The sequence below is a fragment of the Ciconia boyciana genome, chromosome 4, assembly GCF_034638445.1.
Source record: "Ciconia boyciana chromosome 4, ASM3463844v1, whole genome shotgun sequence".
Classification (NCBI taxonomy): domain Eukaryota; kingdom Metazoa; phylum Chordata; class Aves; order Ciconiiformes; family Ciconiidae; genus Ciconia; species Ciconia boyciana.
This window is the reverse complement of record NC_132937.1, coordinates 36,043,490-36,066,109: the sequence shown is the minus strand read 5'-3', so window position 1 is coordinate 36,066,109 and position 22,620 is coordinate 36,043,490. Positions and strand designations below refer to the sequence as shown.

General features: G+C 39.8%; 1 protein-coding gene across 5 annotated transcripts in view; it reads left to right on the top strand.

The window, feature by feature from the left end:
- LOC140650567 (chondroitin sulfate proteoglycan 4-like) overlaps nucleotides 1–22,620 on the top strand; it is a 42,417-nt gene that overhangs the window by 4,782 nt on the left and 15,015 nt on the right. For 2 of the 5 annotated variants that reach the window (XM_072859068.1, XM_072859067.1), the window contains exons 2-6: nucleotides 6,853–7,016; nucleotides 7,623–11,192; nucleotides 11,899–12,369; nucleotides 13,207–13,383; nucleotides 19,486–19,684. In XM_072859068.1, the coding sequence (XP_072715169.1) occupies nucleotides 6,888–7,016; nucleotides 7,623–11,192; nucleotides 11,899–12,369; nucleotides 13,207–13,383; nucleotides 19,486–19,684 (4,546 nt within the window). In that variant the 5' untranslated portion in view covers nucleotides 6,853–6,887. Of the gene's footprint in view, nucleotides 1–6,852; nucleotides 7,017–7,622; nucleotides 11,193–11,898; nucleotides 12,370–13,206; nucleotides 13,384–19,485; nucleotides 19,685–22,620 lie in introns of those variants that run through there. The other 3 variants (XM_072859072.1, XM_072859071.1, XM_072859069.1) reach the window with 3 other exon arrangements.

The window sequence follows — 22,620 nt, the reverse complement described above, 5'->3', positions numbered from 1 at the left end:
AGTGCGGGATGTGAGCCCGTGAAATAATTGCAAATGTATTCTTTAATCCCCCATTCTGCCTTTTTTCTGGCAGGGGGTTGTTAAAAGCTTGTTATGTTGGGTACCTGGAATTTGGTACTCTTTTCACTAATGTTCTCTCCCTTTTTCATCTGTCTCCACTTGAGCTGTACAACCAGAGTAAACAAAGCTTTTAAAAGTTATTAATATCACAACAGCTTATTTATATTTGGTATTACTAGGCTCTGAACATTTGTTTCCATCACTCAAATCCTATCCCAAGGGAAAGTCTTCCTATTATATTATGTTGGAGGTTGCGTGCTGGTTTTTTGTGTGGTTTAGGGGAACAAAGTTGGGACCTGCATCTTCATTCATTGGGACCTGCATATTTTATCTTAGTTACAGCAGAAGCTATTTGCGACTCAAGGCATCTCTCATTGCTTGCCTAGCGTCTAGAGCATGAGGGCACTTCATGAGGCTTCAAGCTGTACTTTTATATCTCCTGAAAGTATTTTTACTATATGGAAACCTGCCTTCATCTCTAGATTGCACAACCCCTCCACCTCTCACTGGAGCACCCTAAAGGACTTGGTAGTACTAAAAGAAATGTGTCAGTACGAAAAACAACTGCTCTGTTTTGAGAAAGGAGGGAGAAAGGCAGAGAGGGGGAGCAAAGTTATACCACTTGGGTTTTTCTACAGCCCTGAAGTGAGCTCTCTCAGAATGTGCTTAGTAGTCTAATAGCAGTGTGAAAAAGTCTGCTCTACAAAAGGAGAGGTCACAGGGAGAAGCAGGCTTCACTCTTAGGCAGAGCTTCTGCTTGAACATCCAAAATAGTAGAGGGTCAAAAACATACCTGAATTGTCAACAGACAGATGGAAAACCACTATCATGTGGAAGATTAATATTTATCTGAGCAACCTGTGCCGGTTAATTTCTGTTCCTGTTACACTTTTGTGAATGAGCTGCAGGGGACAAACCTTCAAGGTGCAAATCTCAGATGGACAATGGGAAGCTTATTCAAATAACCAAAACAGGTGTCGCCTCTAGATACAGTAGAGGTCGTGAAGCCAGTACCTCACCAACAACTGATGTTGTATGCGCTTGTTGCACTTTGTCTGAGTGTGCTGTTAGGACAGATGAATTAGCCTTTATTTTGACTTTGCGTTCTTCATATAGAAAGAGAAGTAACTTTATTTTCTTGAAGGGACATTGTACAGTTGGAGTATCTTGGGAGGGATGTGCATCAAACATCTAGCAGATAAGGACCTTCTCTGTGTTTGGGGCTCCTAGATAGCATTGCAGCACATGACAACAGTAGACGGTAAGATGGCAGGTTCAAAACCAGTGAATGCGATCCCCTCCCCGCCCCCCCCCGCCCTTCTTTTAATTCCTTTTTATACAGCCAGCCTGTGGAGCTCACTGATACAGATTGTTACTGAGGCCACTGCAAGGACTGTGGTCTCAGCTGAGGAGTTACTGTGGCACAGAAGTGACTCTTGTCTTTCCAATGGACAGCAAACAAGCCAACAACGCCTCCTGGTATGGCAGTTCTGGAGTTTGGAGAGGATCCTGACTGAAAATACATGGGCAATGTTAGATTTAATCCTTTACTTTTATGATTTTATCTTTAATGACTAGGTAGTGTAATAGATTGCATGACTTCTGCCCCCTGCCCCCCGTAAAACAAGTCACATATAGTTGTTTTCACAGAAAATTAGCAGGCTACATGGCAACAGTTTGTCTGAGCAGCAGTAATTCTGTCACCTAATGGCATTTATTGTAGTGTTGAAAACAGAAGATCAATATATTAGGTATGAAAAGTAGACAAATGTTTTTGTCTACATCAGAAGGATTCAGGATGTCTGACTATACTTTTAAGTGTTATCTATGTTGTTTTTCCTTACACTATAGGCTTCTGGACAAAACATTATCTTTAAAAGGCCCTGGGACTGATATCTCCTGAACGTTTTGAAGACAAAAACATTGTCCAAATACTCTCTTATGTGGGAACTATATAATTTTTCTCTTCTGCTTGAAGATCAAATTATGTATTTCAATTTTTTTGTATAAAAGGGTGAATATTAGGGGTAGGGAAGGGATCTGGTAAAATGCCCCTCTTCTCTTTTTCATCTGGCATAAATGCAAAGACCTTTATGGATTACATGAGTGTAAAAGTCTTTCTGGGTTACTGGTTCAGGCACAGTAGGGAAAGCCTTTCTGTATGACTTTCTTTGGGAAGAAGGTGTAAAAGGGATCCAAAGAAGGAAGGGGTTGAGATATGTGGAGCTTCAGCTGTTTCCTGTCCACAGTGGAGACCAAAAGGAGTTGAGCAGATATGAAGTCTGCATTAAATTACTTCCAATTAAGAAGTGAGTGTGAAATTGTGATTTGAAGATCACTATGCATTGCTGAGAAGATACATAATCTAGTCTGAAATGAGAAATACTGTCAGAAAAAAAGAGAAAAAAGAAAAAAATCCATTATTTCAGTTAGCTTTTTAGTCTTGATTTTGTTGTTGGATGGATGTGCATAGCTTGTGATAACTGTGTAGTGAGTCTGAGTTTGGTTTCTTGTAGATGTATTTCTGGGGTTGTTAGTTTTGGCAATGGAGAAGAGGTAAGGCTTTTACTGCTTTGCACTTTGCATACAGAAACCAAGAGAAAAATTATTCAATGTGTAGCTGTTAGTTGAATTTAATGATGTTGTTAACACTAGAGAATGAAAGCTGGACAAAAGGATAAAATGCCAGCCTAATGCCACCACTGCATGACGAGTGAAGAACCTTTTGCTTTGTGATTATGAAGGCTTTTGCTGTGCCTGGCCTGGTTTCTCATGGTTACTTCTAAGAAAGATGTTGTGGACTTTGCTGGTCAGGAATCTTCAGTAAAATTACTTGCAACAAAATTGTCAAAACTTACACTTCCTATATAAATGTTATCTGTTATGATGGAAATATTAGGAGGGATTTATAGTTGCAATGTGGTACTTCTAGTCAGAGTTGAGGGTTGGCTGTAAGGGAGAAGGAAGAGAGATGGGAACCACAAATTAGACAGTAACTTGGGTTGAACAGGCCTTTAAATTGGCATCCCAAGTGATTATGCCTCTATTTTTTTTTAAGCCTTTGTGTATCTTTGTCTATGAAGAGATGTTATAGCGGACATAGATCTGGCTCTTATTCTCAGCTGCTTACACCTGTCTTTTCCCTTTGAGGCATAGAGCTGTTACAGAATAGATTGTCTGCCCAGGCAATCTGAAGGAATCGTTCCCTACATGAAATGCTGAATTCACCTGTTGCAGTAGCAGGGGAGCTTCAAGGCTGGTATTGTTGGTTGAACTCCACTTACTTTCCATAATGGTATGACTGACATCAGATGGTCCGGGACAAAATGTCCCCTTTTCAAAAGCTTGGCACCAGATTCATTTTGAGGTCACTCCTAACACGGTTTCAGCCAGAAATCATTCTAGAATTGTCTGCTCTAGAGGAACTTGATTCCTATACTGTGATAACATGCTTCTTTGTTTGGTGGGTACTGAAGCAGAAATCACGCCAAGGCACTGTAGGTGGTCTTGGCCCAAGATCTCATTTAATGCTGGATCAGTGCCTAGGCTGATGTTGTTTCCTGCCCCACCTTCAGTGATGGACTCTGACTCTGAAGTGTTTTATGGAAGGCAAAAGCTTTAACTTACATTTCTTTTTCCTTTTCCAGGAAATTCATGTTTAGTATAAACACCAAACTATTTCCCAGTGGCACACTGCAAAATATTAACTCTGCAACTTTATTTCTAGTTATTCTAAATTGCGCTTAGTAATCTATGGATAAGTTTATCTTTCTGCTTGATTGCTTCCCCCAAAATCCAATGATTTTTCCCCACATATTTGAGTCTAATGAGAATTTGATGTCTTTAAAAGTTATTTTCAGGTTCCATCAGCAGTCATTAGTTTTGATTCAGAAATTCACTAATGAAATTTGGGGGCTGTGTTACAGTGATCATAATGAAACTTTCAGGACATTAACATCTGTGAAAGCTTTGGATTTCATTTGTTAAGTTCTGAGGAACTTCACTGATAAAATTGTAGTGAAATCTCTTACTTACCAGTTCCGTAGGGGTGCTAGGATATAATATAGCAAAACAAACTTAACTGCTTCTTGGAGTCTCAGCAGGGTGAGGAGAAGGGTCTGTCTTCTTGAGGTGGAACCTTCTTGTACCCATAACACTATATTGATGTTCTGATGTTTCTACAATGGCTGAAGGAAATGGAGTAATCTTTTGATTAAGACAGGTTATTTCAGACAGCTAGGTTATGCTTCCTATGATGTTGAGGAAGATGGTATTTCAGTGCTTCATTTGCTGAGATGGAGGTCAGGGGACTCTTCTTCCTTACCTGTGTTACTGGGTCCAAAGCACTATAGGGTAGGGGCAATCTCCTGTAGTCTATCTGTACGGTAGATAGAACAGTGACAGTCCCAGCCACTGCCATGATATGAATTTACCATAATATAAAAATGATAAACATTTAACCTGTTTCCTGGCTTATAGGTAAATTTTAGTCCTCACTTATATTGGGGATTTGTCTCTAGTTCTGTGATTCCAATACTTGCTTTAAAAGGGAGGTCGGTCTTTATTAACACCACAGTAGTAACATTTCTATATACAAAAAACGGCATTGATTCTCTTACTGTATAGATTTCATGGAAGACCTATAAGGCATATTAGAGCTATTTGATGAAAGCTTCTTTTATGCTAGACATAAGCTGGTGGGGAAGAATTCCTTTTTGTTCAACTTGAAGCCAATTTTTCTATGCACAGTAGTGACTCTTCCTTTGAAAGAAGTAAGTGTACTTCAGTAGTCTAAAAATCTTTCTTGTGTTTCTCTGGGTACTTAACATAACATGCTATTACATAGCTTTTGGCTGTGGGGTTTGCTGAAATCTTATTCTTGGGAAAGCCACCTAAAATTTTTATGGATACTACAGCAAATTTTTAGATACTATTAGTGATTGTTTCATGAAACAGCTGGTGAATGAGACTTTTGATTTGGTACCTTGTAATGTGCAGAATCCAGTTCCGAGTCTGAATTAAAGCCACACTTTTTAAGAGTCATCAGAGTGTGCTAGATTCAGCAGAGGGACAGCTAATGTAGAGACAGGAACAATTAAACCTCAGAAGTCCTCTGCAGTTATGCTTAATTTTAAAGAGAACTGTGTTAAAATGAGAAAGTTGTCTCAGAATGAAGCTAAAAGCTGCAAAATAGATATTTAACTGGTGGCATCCTTAAAGAGTTGTGTCCAAACACAGCTGAAAGCATCATAAACCCTGGCAGATGTAATATGAAAATAGACAGGCCTGGGGGAAGAAAAAAAGGTCAAGGATCAGCTAGCTGAAGGAATCAAAGCTTTTACTAAATCCTTCTTAAGTACATCAAGAACATAAACCCTGCAGACGGTCTGTGCAGCCAGTTGATTAAGTTATCAGTATAAAAGAAGCACTCAGAAAGGGCATGGATACTGCAGAGAAGCTAAACAAAATGGTTTTTACTGCTAATTGGGAAGATTCCCAAACTGAAATTCCTTTTTTTGGGGGGGGATGAGAGGGGTTGACCTAAAAAAATCTCAGGGATGAAATTCCTTACTTGCTAAGGGTAAAATGTCATCTCATGCTTTAAACTCCCTGGGTACCTGAAGCCTGGAGGGTGGCAAATTTTATGCCAGGGTTTAAAACAAGAATGACCAGAGGACTGTAAGCCTGACATCCATACCATTCAAATTTATAGATATTGTAGCAAAGGATAAAAGTCACAGAAGTAAGTAGGATCAACTTGGGAAGAGTCAGTAGGATTTCTTTAAAGATAAGTTCTGCTTTACAAACCTCTTGGAGTTTTCTTGATGGGGGCGGGAAAGGTGTCTAAGATTTAGATTCCCAAAAGGCTTTTGGTAAAGTTTTACTTCAAAGGCTTTTGAGCAGCCATTGGATAGGAACACAGGGCTTTGTATATTAAGTAATGGATTAAAAGATAGGAGGAGGGCTACATGATTTTTTTTTTTTTTTTTTTTTTTTTTGTGTAGGAGGGAAGTTACCAGCAGAGTTTTTGAGGATTTGGTCTTGGGATCTGTGCTGTTCAGTATAGTAATAACAGGGATGGTAAAGGCAGTGAGTAGTCAAATGAGAAAGTTTGCTGGTGTTACTGTTCTTCAAGGCAGTAAAGAGGGGAGAAGAGAGTGAAGGATTGCAGGAGGCCTGTACAGAACTGAGTGACTGGGCAACAGGGCAGCAGGGGCACTTGGAGGCTGCATACATGAAACAAGAGGACACTTCAGCCTGGAAAAGAGATGGATGAGAACATACGAAAGAATCATGCAGATGGTAGGAGACCTGTGGGTCTTCTCATCAGAGATGACAGAGGATGTCTCTGACGGGGGTGTAAGAGCATGTTGTAGATGAAGAAGTTTCCAAAGAGAAACTAGAGGAGTACTTCAGAGAGAAATCCTTTGGCAGTTACAAAATAGACTGACTGCAACAAGCTCAGGAAAACACCTGAAACAAAAAGATAATTGGAAGAGTATTTGAAGGAAAGTACTAAATATGATTGCACTGTTCTTAAGATTCCGTGTCATCACTGTTGGAGGTAGAATACTGCGGTATATTAACTCCTTGTCCATACTGGTATAGCTGTTGGTCTCTTATCCGGTTACTTGGACTGGTGATATCTGAGATCTATTTTCATTCATATATCAATAGGTATATAGAGAGTTAATGTAAGTTTTTTTATATATATTTTGCTGTAGATAAGAAAAAGAGATTTTTGTGTGTGTGTGACTAAGTCTCTTGTTTGTTTTCCTTTCTTTCTTTCAGTATCATTTTATGGTGATAGCTTTGTGGAGTTGAACATGGCAGAAGCATCCTCTCAAACATCCTTACAGTTGCGGTTTCGAACAAGCAAGCCGCATGGACTGCTTTTTCTTGCAGCTGGGAAGAAGGATTATTGTTTAATGGAGCTATGCTCAGGAAATTTACAGGTATGGTTTATAACTACAGCTAAAAAGATATGTATAGCCTGTATTGTTTAGTGTTTGTCTTCAAGCTGCTGTCTATAACAATTCTCAAAGTTTATGTTTAAAAAAAATGGGAAAATCACATAATATAATTGATAATTTCAAAATACGGTATTTATTTCTTACAATGATAGTTATTAAAATTGGCTTCCAGAAGCCTTTGAGATCTCTAGATCTTAAAATCAAGATCATTGTGTTCAAAGCATGAGGTTCAGTAAAGGCCAAATTTCAGATTTGATGATGTTAACATCATAGAAAATGTTTGGCTCCAAATAATAGTTTTTCTGCAAGGTAAGTTCTTGAAAGATCATTGTCACTTGATTTCTCAGGATTTGTTGATCCTAGCAGAACTGCAGAGGAGTCCATTCCCTCTTCTGTAATTATTCGAGTCATATTTGTGATGGCAAGTAAACTTACACAAAATTTTAGTGGGATTTTATTTTTTCAATTATATTTAATAAATTACTTAATATGAAAATTTATGAAAATTAATCTATTAATGATATATTAATATATGATTGTGAAAAATACCAGTTTGGGTTTTGATAGTTAAAATTCTGTCTCTTGCAGTTGAGAATTAACTTTGGCGTGGGGGAACGAGTACTGCATTCTCAGCAAAGATCTCAGCTGAATGATTTAGCTTGGCACCTGGTTGAACTACATCATGAACATGATAATGTCACATTGGTAATTGATAAACATGATAGAACTAGTGCAAAAATGCCTGGAATTCTCTATGAATTAAATATTGATTATGGATTCTATGTAGGTGGTACTAGTAAACTTGACGTTCCCTACCTTATTGGAGCACTGCCCAGTTTCCGAGGATGTATTGATGATGTGTCATTCAATCAGCTAGATGTTCTAATACCTCTGAGACCTTCTCCTGGCTTTAAAAATGTCCATGAAGTTTCGGTGGGATGCAGTGATGAATTCTTCGCAGGTGAAGATGAACCCATTAGTTTCTTCAGTTCCAGATCCTATGTTTCTTTCCCATCATGGAATGTTGATGGTGCGGGAATCTTGGAGTATATGTTGCAAACCTCAGCTGCACGTGGCTTGCTGCTTTACCATCCTGGGCAAGCAGGAGATTTCATTGCAATGGAAATGGAAGATGGATTAATTAAAGCCTATGTTGGAAAACATAAAAGTAGAACCCAACTTTCCTCTCGTAGGTCTGTCAATGATAGTCATTGGCACTACGTTGGACTGAAGTTTACTGCAGAATATTTGCAGCTGACATTGGATGAAGAAACTGTGAAAAAATCATTGCCTCCCCACAGCAAGCTCCCGCTTCTGAAGGGGTCTCTCTTTGTAGGTGGTGTAGATGACAGTACACGATCAGAAGTGATTAAGTTAGAGCTAACTTCAGTGTCTGGGAAGTATGCCAGAGGAGGGTCCTTCAAAGGTTGCTTAAGAGATCTGAAAGCCAATTCAGAAAAGAAATCGCTGAAGAATGTTCTGGTAACAAAGGACATTTCAGCTGGGTGTGAAATGGAGAGTGCTTTTAATACAAATCTTTCTTTAGAGATGGCTGTAAAGAACCCGACTGTGAAAGCAGCTCCAACATTTGCCATTTCCCCTGAACGCTCTGTCTCTCTGGGCAAGGAAGACAAAAGCCACCTTTTAGTTCTAAGTAACTTGATTGTGCTAGAGGGTGGACAAGCTTCACTCAAATCTAAACATATTAAAGTCAACTTGGACTTTCAGAAATTAGGGATTAATCAATCACAAATTATTTTTGAAATAAAGGAACCACCCTCTCATGGAGACTTGAAACTAGATGTTGAACCAGCACAGGAGGTAAATATATTTACTATGCAGGACGTGTGGCAAGAAAAGATTCTTTATGTCCATGGTGGCTCTGAGGACACTTACGATTATTTTAATTTCTCCATTTCTACCAGCAGTGAGAAGATTGTGCCTCCATATTTGCAAGGAAATGAGCAGCATGTGTTTAGCATTACTGTCACTCCAGTAAATGATGCACCTGAGATCACACTTCCTGAGGGAAACTTGCTTCTTCTCTTAGAGAACTCAAAGAAACGTTTGACTAGTGATCTGATAAAAGTTCTAGATAAGGATACAGATCCTGTGGATCTCAGTCTTTCAGTGCTTGGAAATCTGAATGCAGATGCAGGGTTTTTAGAAAATTCAAAGCATCCTGGAAAAGCTATTACTACTTTTTCTAATGAGGACTTAAGAGAAGGCACTGTTTTCTTTGTCCACACAGGCGTCAAGAACTCAAGGATTGTTCTGAGGGCGAGTGATGGTGAGAAAGTGAGCAACACTGTTGTGTTACGTGTCATGGCAGTTCCTTTGGATTACAGGGTTGTCAACAACTCTGGAATAAAACTACTCCAAGGTGTTACAGCTCTGATCACACCTAGGCATCTGGCAGTTGAAACAAATGCCAACCTCCAGGAGCTGGAGATACGGTATGAGATCACAGGGCCACCCCAGTTTGGGGAAATCCAAAGGCAGCATTCAAGGGGGGAATGGAAGCGAGTCAACTCTTTTTCTCAACGCTCTGTGCAGCGCAGCCGTGTGAGATACTGTAGCACTTTTAAAGAAATTCAGCTGGAAAATGTTACTGACGAGTTTAAATTCAAAGTTAGCATAGGAAACAGAATCAGTGAAGAGCATGTCTTTCCAATCAAAGTGAAATGGTTAAGGTACAGTTTATTGAAACATGCTCCTCTAGAAATTGAAAAATCAAAAAAGAAGTACTTGAATTCAGATAATCTTTTTGCTGTGATTGTGGACCTAGAAATACCTGAAGATGAGCTTCATTTTAGATTGCTGTCCCTACCAAAGAATGGACAAATACTGCTTAATGACCAGCCTCTGAAAAAAGATTCGATCTTTAGCCAAAAAGATATTACTGATCAAAAAGTGGCATATGAATTAATCAGCAGATACCATGAAGACAATCATGATTCATTTAGATTCCTCATTTCTACAAAGTATCTGGAATCAAATTTATATGACTTTGAAGTCTACATCAAGTCAGATTTCAGAAACATTATTTTGATTAACAGTGGCCTAACTGTTACTGAAGGTGAAGGAGAGTTAATAACAAGCACAAAATTGTTTGTGCAAACACCGGATAATAAAACTTTCCAATATAAAGTTATACAGTTTCCTAAGCATGGGAAATTGAAACTCATTAATTTTTCAGGCTCATTCGAGAGTAATGACAATATCACTACTTTCACTAACAAAGATATAACTGATAAGCGCCTTATGTACATGCATGATGATTCTGAGACAGCATTTGATGAATTTCTTGTCAGAGTTTCCAGTGAAGAGTCAGGAAAGTGGGCAAACTTTGATCCAGAAGCGGAACCTTTGTCAGTAGAAATTAGATTCAACATTTCTGTCCAACTGAAGAATGATGAGAAACCAGTACGTGTAATTGATAAGGTATTTAACGTAGTGAGAAATGGGCAGCGATTATTAACTTTGGCAGATCTTTGCTATCATGATCCTGATTCTGATTTTGATGATGGACAGTTGCTATATACTAGACGTGGCATTTCCAATGGGGACTTGGTGCTAACAAATGATACTTTGCACAGACTCTACCAATTCAAACAAGTGGACCTGGAGCAAAAGCAAGTCCTTTTTATACACCGTGGTGCAGATTTTGGGCGTTTTGTGCTCTTTGTGACAGATGGCAAGCACTATACCTCTTTGCTTCTAGAAGTTAGTGCCACTGATCCTTATGTTAGGTTGGCAAATAATACAGGCTTGTTGGTTCAAAAAGGAAAAGAGGAAACTGTTACAACAGCTAACCTAAGTGCTATTACAAACCAAGACATCAGAAATGATCATGAGATTACATATGAGATATTCTCTTTCCCAAAATATGGAAGAATATATGTAAATAATCTACTGATGGATTCCTTTACTCAACTTGATCTGATAAAGGGGTATGTGACCTACAGGCATGATGACAGCAACAACCTTAGTGACACATTTAACTTTACGGTCCATGCTAGAGATGTCCATCTGGATGCTGGAGTGCATGTTCGCATCCATTTGGAAAGTCATCAGTGGCCACCAAGGGTTGTGAACAAAAACAATCTCCTAGTTGAAGAAGGAAACCCAGTTAAAATCAGTAAAGGAAAACTGCAGGTAAGTAAACCGTGGTGTCCATTTCTCCAATCTCCTAGCAATTTTTCTTCACTGCTTTCTCAGCCATTGCAATGTCTTTAGTCTCTCTGTCTTCTATTCTATAACTCCTTTTGGTTTTCACTAACATGACTGCATTCTGGATGCTTAATTCTGGAGAGACTAACACTAGCAAGTTTCCATTTCTAGAAAAGAAGTGGGTTATGTTAAAGAAAAAGACTGCTCATAGTCTTTGACTCTGTTACATATTCATGCTTGAGAAAGTTAAGATTTGGAGATGCTGCATTTCTGTATTTCTTTTAGTTATGACAATTGTATGTACTTAATGTTCATATATCTTTCTTAGTTGAGCTGGTGGGAAATGCCAAGGAAGAAAGGATTTTGTTTCATTCAGTTTGGAGCTAGCCCAATTAACACTGTCTGAGCATTGCATCCAAAATTTTAAAAACAGTCACAAACCTGAGGTCATTTCTCTTTGGTTAATGTTTTCCTCCCCGTTGCTTGTGTGTAGCCTTTCAGTAACCACCGCAAGGGGCCTCCAGCAGCACATGGCTGTGCTGCCGAAATCCTGCCAAAATCCTAACCCAAACAAGAAATGCCAATTAATTAGGCAGACTGTCCAAGGGTTAAAGTGAAAAGTTCAGAAGAGAACTAAAGAATTTCTCCCATTTCTGTTTAAATAATTTTGGGGTATGTTTTTAAATTTAAGGTTGTTCATGAAAACAGTTCTCCATCTGAGATTGTGTTCACAGTAAGACAGCTTCCAGTACATGGATACATTCGGAAGTTTTCCTCAGAAGAAAGTTATCTTGGTGCTGACCAAAGGCCAGTTTTGAGCTTCACACAGCAAGATGTTGATGAGGGCAAAGTTCAGTATGTGCAGATGGTTTCTGACCAACTAGATGACCATTTTTCTCTGGATGTGACCAACGGTGTCCGAACAGTGAGTGGAATAGAGATCTCTGTAGACATCATCCCCAGAATGATTCCTCTGGAAGTACAGAACTTCACAGTAATTGAAGGGGGCTCAAAAGCCCTGGTGGAAGACTATCTAAAAATTTCTAGTAGACACTTTGCAGGACTCAGCTGTGAATTTATTTTAATTGAGCAGCCAAAACATGGGTATGTTGAAAACTCTCGTGTTCCTGGAATAAAGTTAACCACATTTACCAGAAAACAGGTAATGCGTTTAGATCTGCTTTGCTGTAGTCACAATTAATTCTTTGTATTGCTAAAAGGTAATTTTTGCCTGCAGCGGGACGATTTGTTGGGAGGTGGTAAGATGTGTGAGTCTGAGCTTTATTCTGGCCTTGTACCGAAGATCTTTCTGAGGTTGCTAGCTGGTCATTTAGGGTGGGGAGGGAGGGTGCCTCATTGCTGTGGTGAACGACTTCACTTCCTTGTGAGCCACTGGTCACACAGACTAGTGTGCTATAATCACAGTAGACTGATGGGCCACTCATACTCAGGCAGAGTTGTTGATGCTCTGGAAACCCAAGACAGACAGACTGTGGGTACATTTTGAAAAGACCAGAGGAAGTAGTGTGTAGATTGAAGAAGGAGGAAAGTGGAAAAAAAATATTTTTTTAGGTCATGTCTTTGCTCACAGAGAGCCAGTATATGCATAATAAGCTAATTTTCAGTCTTTTAGCTCTAAGAAGCAAAACTATATCATAAGGCGGCATCTACTAATACTGTATTCAGTTTATAGATTCCAGGAAACAGTGTGGTAAGTGTAGTGGGATTGGATTTTCCATTTTCCCTTCGGGGGAAGGGGGAATGCCAAGACTGGCAAGATAAGATATTCTGGCTAGAGGAGCTATAAAATTTGCTGTTGTGGACAGAGCAAAGATAGAGGTACAGATCAGATATGAGCATAAATAAAGTCTTAGAACTCATAAAAAGTTGAGGCAATAAATACAGAGGGGCATGACTACACTTGACTATTTTTATTTTTTTAATGTGGCCTTCATTTTCTTTTAGCCTCTTTAGTTCTTCAGTTTGTTATATTTTTCAGGTGGAACAAGAATTAATCTACTATGTTCATGATGACAGTGAGGAACTGATGGACAATTTTACTGTGATAGTAAATAACACGGAATTGTGGAAACAAAGCTTGCCCCAAACTGTATTTGTAACAGTTACTGCAGTAAATGATGAAGCTCCTGTTATAAAAGTTAACAGAATTCTTCAGGTATGTTTGTCAACATTTTGAAATGTTAAAATGATTTCTAACCTATGATACCGATGTCGTGGTTTAGCCCCAGATGGCAACTAAGCACCACACAGCTGCTCGCTCACTCCCCCCACCCCCGCGGTGGGATGGGGAAGAGAACTGGAAGAGTAAAAGTGAGAACACTCGTGGGTTGAGATAAGGACAGTTTAATAGGGAAAGCAAAAGCCGCACGTGCGAGCAAAGTGAAGCGAGGAATTCATTCACTCCTTCCCATGGGCAGGCAGGTGTTCAGCCATCTCCAGGAAAGCAGGGCTCCGTCACGCGTAACGGTTACTTGGGAAGACGAACGCCATCACTCCGAACATCCCCCCCTTCCTTCTTCTTCCCCAGCTTTATATACTGAGCATGACGTCATATGGTATGGAATAGCCCTTTGGTCAGTTTGGATCAACAATCCTGGCTGTGCCCCCTCCCAGCTTCTTGGGCACCTGGCAGAGCATGGGGAGCTGAAGAAAGTCCTTGACCAGTGTAAATACCGCTCAGCAACAGCCAAAACATCAGCGTGTTGTACTAAAACCCAAAACACAGCACTACACCAGCCACTAGGAAGGAAATCAACTCTATCCCAGCCGAAACCAGGACAACCGTTTAATGCACCTTCATTAACAGGGTGTTAGGTTTGTAACTGGTGGGATAGTCGATATAATAAATGGTGGTCCTGGGATTTAAATAAATTAGTGTTAATGAAGGGAGGGTAATGTGTGATTAGGGAGATTCTACCCATCATGAAGAACATTTTCTGCTGTTGCAATGTAAAGTTTATCTAGAAGGCTGACTGAGCTTTCCTTTAATCTTAAAGATATGTGAAGTCTCTTGGACTGACGTAGGCCTTGTGGGGTGGGATGGCTTGCACCTGGATCATTGTTGTGTTTTAGTGTTGTTTGCTAGGGCGTATTGAGGGCTGTTAATGAACAGTGTAGCTTAGAAAAGTACCAAGAGTAGTGATGATGAGGGTGCAAACATCTCACTGTTGTCTTTGCACAGCCTTCAGACCCTGTGCCTCTTGCCATTAATTGTACTGAAGGGTCAGACCTGCTGAGGTGCGTTCTGCTGCATGCTCCTCCCCGGATCCCTGGTGGGATGGGACAAGAGAAGAGAGCAGTATTCTTACTGGCACTTCATTAGAGAATTGACTGCGTGTTGCGTATTTCTGATACAAAACAGGAATGTTCTCTTCTTTAATAGTTCCTGATAAGAATAATACAATGCAGTCTGTGAAAATCTAGGCTGTTAGAGGTCATAAAAATATTAGTGCAAACACTGAAGCTATTACTGTGTGATACTGTGAGCTAAAAAAAGGACATGCTAACTTGTTTCTAACTCAGTGCCCCTCAAATTCCTGAAGAAAATTTTTAAATTGTTGACTGATGCTACCTTTTGCTCTTAATAACCATAGCTGGCCTTTTAATATTTTGATCTTCGAAAAAAGTCACTACTGTCACTTCAGTTTCAGTGCTTTTTCAGATTTATTTATTTCTTTATTTATAGGATTGTTCTTTGTTTGTCTTATAGCAGCACTCAGTAACCAGAACCAATTTATTATGGACACTGTGCTCATGTAAACCAAAAAGCCCCCGTGTGTACAGGCTTCCAATCTGAGATCTGAAGAGTAAAAACAAATCAGGTGACTCTGAAAAGCAGAGTGAAATGGATATGGGTCAGCTAATGAACCTGTGGCCACAGTAAACCAGCTGAGAGGCATCAAGACAGAGAAGATATTTAGGAATAGGTTTGAAAGATGCTAAACAAGGTATTTTGAGGCTGCATCATCCCCAGTGCTGTATGATGCAGTTCACAAATTGGTGGCACCTAAAACATGCATTTAAATTTACATGTTTAATTGTGTGTTGCAGCGGGAGAATGGATTACTGTAAAGATGATCATAACCTTATGTTGTGTATTTAGCCTTTTCACATGAGAAAAGACATAATCTTTAAACAGCGATAGTGGTAGTACTGTGCAGCTTCACAGTGACAGCAGGTAATCCATGATAATCTGCAGGTGCCCACAACACAAGATACCCTGACCTGCGCAGACATTGCTGGCAGAAGGGCAGACTCACTTCACAAGCATTTGGGTGGTACAGAGTAAAACCTTCCCTGGTTAAAGTAATTACAGAGGTACTTTACAGACATCAGCACAGCATGCAGTAATGTTTGTCTAGTCACAGACGAGAGGGATATATGTCCAGTCAGAAATTTTTCTGTGTCTCCCTTCTGGTGCATTGCTGGCATTGAGCTGCAGTCTGTTAACAGAACTGAGGCTGTGCAGTGTACTGCAGTGCAGCATATGGATTTTTCTAAAATTATCTGTAAGTGTAGGCTTCCCCAGAACAATGATAACACAGCTTAACCTAGCCAAAGTTGCTCCTCTCTGCTGGGGAGGCAGTTTGCATACCCAGAACCAAGATGTGGCCTTTGTGCCTGTGGTTTTGCTGGTCATGCATAAGCTATTGCTGAGAAATAACCTTTATTTTTGTCATGAGTGGATACTAATATGCACATATATGTTGGATTCATGTGCAGACTAAAAACAAAGCTGGCAGTCGAGTTATATACTAGGAGGAATACACTGAGATGATCCTTCTTCAAAGCAAACTTGCACATCCCAAGTAGGTGGGAGAAAATGGATTTTTCTTAGTCCTGCTAAATATTGAGATGAGCTGGGCATTCCTGTGTATGGTGATACCTGCTGGCCCCATGTTCTAGCCAAGCAGTCTGTGCTCCTCAAGGACATTGCTAGTGGTGAATGATGAGTAATAAACTGTGTGTTGCTTTTGAAAAGGCAGTAGCTCTTTTGTATCTTTTGAAAGGTTGGAAATGTATGAAATGTATGAAAGTGTAAAATGAGGGACCAGTACTGTGAAAATTGAGGTCCCGTAAGACCATTTGAGTTGACTGAAGTTTAGCACCTCAGAAGTTTCACAGATCTCAATATAAAGAGTTAGAAAGAACTGCTGAACAACTGAAAAATAGGTTAGCTTTTGGCATCTGCTGTTGAGAAACAGCTTCTGTGAAAACCTGCATTACGTGGCCAGTGATGTTGGTGTGGCTATATGAAAGTTAATTTTGGCCTTTGTCACGGGACTTCTGGCCAAATGCAAGAAACTGTTGAACATGTGCACAGATGCTGAATGAGTCCTTCAACTCTAGCTCCCTCACTTCTGGGGCATCCATAACATCCCTTCTTCAAACAACCTTGTCTGTTGTTATGGAGTTTATGAATACCATTGAGGTTATGAACACCATGGGAGGAGTTTCAGGAGGACAAACAACCAAACATTTTGGGAGTTGTTTCTGATTTTTCTCTAGGAAGTGAAAGTAAGTGAAGTTTTTAGGGGTTTGGTCATTTGTTTGGGGGTTTTTTGTTTTTTTCCCCTGCAAATTTATGACCTGCTGAAGTATTTATATTAACATAACGTATGAGATAAGAAAATTCTACTGTCCTGAGAGCTTCTGTAATGTACGCTAGTAATCCTTGCATTTCATTGAAAGCCTTTCCATTATAACAGTAAGTGCATGAGGGATATGTTTATTTAGAAACTATACAGCATTTTAGGTATAATTTCCTAAAATTTCCACAGGTTCTATGGTCATTTTTTTTTCTGGGATGGGAATGGGGAAGGGAAATAGGATATTTTTAAGAAAATCACTATCCTGGCATTATTTGCTGTGTTTATGTATGCTTTTAAATATATTTATAGGTAGTGATGCTGTGAAATGGCTGTATCCTTCTGTTGCCACAAGAGGGCTGTATTTTCCTAGAATTAGATTTTTTTTAAAAAAAAACAAATTCAAACAGATTTTTTTTTTTCTTTACATCACTCACCAGAGTATTAAAATGGCTGTGAATATAGAGTGTCTAGGAGGATATGTAGCATGCAAGGAGATACTGATAAGCTGAATGCTGTAAGTAGAGCAGAATGGATTATTTCCCAGCAGGCAGGGTCATGAACCTTTTTCTTGGACCATGCCTGTGGAATGTGTTAGGCACATGCAAAATTAGTGTAATGCTACATCCTGGAAGTTCAGATACAGTTTTCATGGTGCTCTTCAGGGAGGACTTGATCCCAGATGTGGAAAATAAGCCACTTGTACAGTATTTGCAATGTTCTGAGTCCACTTCCCTACAGCCCTTTTCAGCTCTTGGATCTTCTTTCATTCCTCAAGGATCGTATTGCAGGTCATGAAGCACCTCAGCATGTACAGCACTTTAAAAAGCATTGTGTGTTAGTGTGCTGGAACAATAGAAATAAACACTGGCTTTATAGAAAAACAGCTCACTTTTTCCTTTAGTAAAGTTTCAAAATTTTTTCTCTTTGGACGTTTAATGAGTCATTTGTAATAGCATGTTTGCATAGTCCTTTCTTATGTTTTTGCATATTCTGTATGTGACCTTTTATTTTCTGTGTGGAATAATCTGAATCAAGTGCTACTGCAATGAGTTAAAGGGTCTTGGTACAAAACCAGGGACACTGATGTGCTTATTTGATGCTGATCAGTAATTCAGCCTGTGCTATTAGGTACCAATCCTGTGTTTTCACAGGTGGCGTCTTTTATCAAACTTTGATAGTAGTAATTACATTACAGACAAATATATATTTCAAGGGAGAAAATAGCTATTTCCTGCTTGCAAGGTATTTTCTATTATAAAATGTAACACAACTTCTTTTTCAATTTTTTTTTCTAATTAGAAAACACATATAATTTCATTTTAGTATCTCGTTTTCCATGGCACGTATTTTGTGACACAAAGTAGTCTGAAATCTTTCCTCTATTGAAATGTTGTGGCAAAAATCCCAGTGGCTCTAAAAGGTTTTTTTCCATGGTTTTTATTAAAAAGTAAAATTAATACTTAGGGAAAAATCTGTGATTGCTGATATTTTGTTTTGGCAGAGGTAAAATGCCCTTTGTCAAGGATCACATTTCCTCTTCAACCATTTGGTGTGATGTTCTTACCAGGTATTTGTTAAGTGTACTAGGACGCTAGGAGTACAGGAAGGGACGATGCGGGATGCGTTTTGAAGCTCAAGCTGAGGTTTTTAAAGGCTCAGGCTCTTAAGATTGTACACTACATAAACTCTGCATGGAAAGAATTGGTATTGATGTACTGAATATTTAGGAATTTAATTTCATGTTGAGACAAATATGTATTGTTATTTGTTAGTACTTTTGTCTGTAATTCCAACTAAATACAGCAAAGATGAAGAGTAAAACGGACTGTTCCTTATTGTTTCCAAAAAAGAAATTATCCAGTGAGATATGGATGAAGCTCAGATAGCAGTCCTTTCTGCTTGAAAGAAGGATCTTGCAGTTTGTGCGTATCTTAAGCTAAAAAAAAAAAAAGGCATTTAGATTTACTAGAATTAAGTAATGGGTTTTATACCATCTTTCCAAATACTAGTTAGCTCTTTTGTCCGGAAGCATGACCTTGCAAAGGGCTAAGCAGTGGTTGAAGGTGTTGATTCCTTCATCTCCCACTGGACTGAGCACCTCTGTGGGTTGTTTGGTGCACTAAAAAAGGGCCTTTAGTACGTGTTGTTAGAAGGAAATAGTGCAGCTACAAGAAGGGTTCCATTTGTATTAGCGATTATGCTGTCCCCAGGCTGTTTTTCTTTTTTCTTTTCTGCTCGTGAAAGTAGAGCATATTGAATGCCTTGCCTGCTGTGAAGTACATGACACTAATATTCATGTGTATGTGTTGGAAAGGAGCTCCTTGACTCAGTTATCAAAATACAGTTTTCTTATGTTTGTAAGAGTTTAGGTAGTGCCTGACAAATAGAGCACTTGTGCTGCAGCTGTCTAGAATTCAAACTGGTGTAGGGTGTGTTTGCTTGTATTGTTTTGTCATCTCGTTTTTTGAAAAACATTTGCCAATATTAACTATTCCAGTCCATGAGCAGAAATTTGGATGAACGGTAAGGAAACCTGTCATAGCTGTTAGTGTTACACAGCACAAATCTTTATTCTTTCTTTTTCTTTGAAGGTTTCCCTCCCCCCGATTTTCTTTTGTATGCATTTTCTTTATTATTACTATTTTTTTTTATTTTCGCTTTTCTAGGTCTGGGTGGGTTCAGTGACAGAAATAACAATTGATGACCTCTGTGCAGAAGACAAGGACTCCTCGCCATCAGAACTGATATATTCCATTACTCCACCTAGCAATGGGCACTTGGCTCTGAAGTCTTCTCCAAACAAGAGCATCCTTAGTTTTACCCAGGCTCATATAATTGAAGGGCAGCTGGTGTTTGTACACAATGGTATGTGGTTTCAAAAATAGCACCTTTGTTACCAAAATACTGCTCCTATTCAGTATATTTGTGTTTGTAATCCTTTGAAGATCTCCTTTTAATGTCACAAAAATCTCAGAGTACTGGTTATGTGATACATGATCTCACAAACTAAACAGGAAAGGGTCTGATGACTGCTTAAGTGTGTGCTCATGAAGAAACCTTGATGTATTAGTGGTTCAGTTGGTAGCAGCCTTCTTTCTGAATGCAGGTTTGCAGTAGGGCAGCGTTGCCTTGCAGCTTTCAGAGATATGAAATCCATTTTTTTGACTATTGTACTGAGCATCTCCTGAAGCCTTTCTGTCTTGCTACAGTGCAGAGCTATTCATGGACCAACAGTCTCTCGGATACCTGCCACAGTGTAGTTGTGTTCCTGAGGACCTCTGGGCAATGAAGTTATGGGTCATCTGGGTGATGTCAACCTCCCTTTCAGGCTGTGAAGGAATTCAGCTTTAACCATTGACTCTTTTCTGCCAGTGGCCAGAGCTAGAGATTGGGTTATTTGTGCTGCTGCTATGGAGAGAATGTGTGGGCAATAAAAAAAGAAGTCAGGGCAGCTTCATTCATCCTTGAGTGGCAGTACTGGGAAGCTGCAGGAATGAAGATCCCAGTGGGGTTCCAGCCAGCGGAAGAGGTGCAGCTTTTACAGGGCGACAGCTGCTTTTCTCCTGCCCCAGCTCTATTACCATGTTACCTCAGCTGAAAGAAGAAAGGAGGTGCTAAAGAAGGAATAAATCAGTTTTGGGGAAGGAGATGTAAGAGTAACAGCACCGTCTTGCCAGCCCTGAGGCAGGCTGGAATTATTTCCAGTGCTCCCTTGGGTGCAGCAGTCACTCCAGATCTGTGCTGTGTCTTCGTGAGGCTTGGTGCAGGTTCAAGTGCTCTGACTTCCAATGCACTGTCTTGCAGAGTGCATATATATTGCTGAAATTGCTTTACAAGCAGCTGCTGGTGAGCTGTAAGTATCCTGCTCAAATGATTTGGTCAGGAAGTGAAAGGTCAAGAGCATGGCAAAAGTGAGCCAAGCTGTTTAAATTGTTCCAAGGGAGACTTTGAAATGTAAAAACCCCTATGGTGGTAGGGTGGTGGTAGTCTCAGTGTGAGGAAAGGAATCCACTCTGTGTTCCAGAAAGGGCAAATGCATATCTGTAGCCTTACGAAGTGAGTCTTGATTAATAAAAGCAAAAAGAAAAGCAAATTTCATTTTCCAGTGAGTGGGAGTGTGGGTGGTACAGTAAATTTGAAATGTGAAATTGCCCAGGTCATGTGTCAGCTCTTGCAGCTGCTCTGGATCTGCCGTCCGCTCAGCCTCATGGCCTCCAGTGTTTCAGAAAGTACTTTGGACATTTTGCTTCTTTGCTTTCTCAGTCTGTGATTGTCTTTCCTCCTTTATCTTGGGCTGTTGCTAGAAGTAGACTTGTTACTGTCATCTTCTTGCTCCCAGCCTTGTCCTGGGGCCTTCCCTTACCTGGTTGCTGTCATTCAGCTTTTTACCCCTTTTCTCTTCAGCTGCTCTGTCCCCTGTCATCAGTCTTCTAGTGTGTGCTAGCTTCTTGGGCTCCTCCTGGGAAGTACCCCCACTTCATGTTCTCCACAGCCTGGCGTCTACTCTTCCTACTCACTCTGACCCCTTCCAAGGGGAAGAACACCATCTTCTTGGCTGGGGCAGCTCTTCCATCCCCTGGCTGCTCCTCATGGCACCACAGATCTTTTACATCTGTACATGGCAGTGACTCTCTATCCTCAGAGTCTTTTGTACTGCCAAAGAAAGTACTACCGTACTTTGCTTTTATGCCTCTAACATTAAACTTCATATAATTTTCCCTTCATCTTTGCTCAGCCTTGTGAGTTACGTTGTGCTGCTTGTTCTGTGCTGCGAGTTGCACATCTCCCTCTTTTTTCTCATCTTTTCTCCCTAAATTTGGTGTTCGTTTCCTCTGTAATCCCTGATTATTCTGTCACCAGCATAAACGCGCAACCAGAACATACCTTTCCTTTTCTGTACTCCTCTTTCAGTGTGAGAATTCCTTCCCTTTTCCACCCTTGCTTCACTCCAGGGTGTTCCCATCCCGCTTTCGCAGCATGGGGTCTGCCCTTAAATCCTGCCAGTGTTTTCCTTAGGGCAGTGCTGAATTGAACTCTTGTTGGTTCTGAAGTCTCTGTGTCTTTGCAGTGCAGTTTTTACAGTCCTCTTTCTGGTGTTCTTTTAATCACCTCTGATCAGATATGCCTTTAAAAATTAATTGTGATTAAATGATACATGCTCCACCCAAGCAGCACTTCAGGATTTAGTTCTGTTCCTGACTCTGCCAATGACAAAATGTCTGTGTCAATCAGGCAGTTGACTAGTGTTAGCCAAAAAAGCAAGTGAGGCTAAGTAAGCCTTTTTTTCCCAACCCAAGGCAAATAGTAGACTCCTCAATGCCTTTTTTAAATGCGCAACTACTTATGCATTTTTATCAACAGAAAACATCAGAGAATAAAAGTTTTTAAAATAAAATGACCTGATCTTCCAGAGCTGCTTCAGTGCCTGGCTGGATATAAGAGCATTGCCTAGGGTAGTTGTTAATTATAATCTCAGAACCCACATTTGATTCTTCTGATATGTTAATTTATAGTTAGGCCAGGAGTGCTGATCTTTAAGTGAAGGTACATAGCACCCTCGCACTTTCAGGATATACATGTAGCAAGATCACATGGCTAGATTGGGCAAAGCAAGTAGAAGAGCAATGGTAACTTTGCAACAGTTAATATTTCAATGTTTCATTCTCTCTTTCTACCTAATTAAACAATCTGGGGAACCTCTACTCAACTCGGGATTTAGGAAGCTCTGTACACCTCCGTAAGTCAGTTCCCAGATGTATTTTTATGGGAATCCACTCAGACTCCTGGAGGTATTTTGCTGT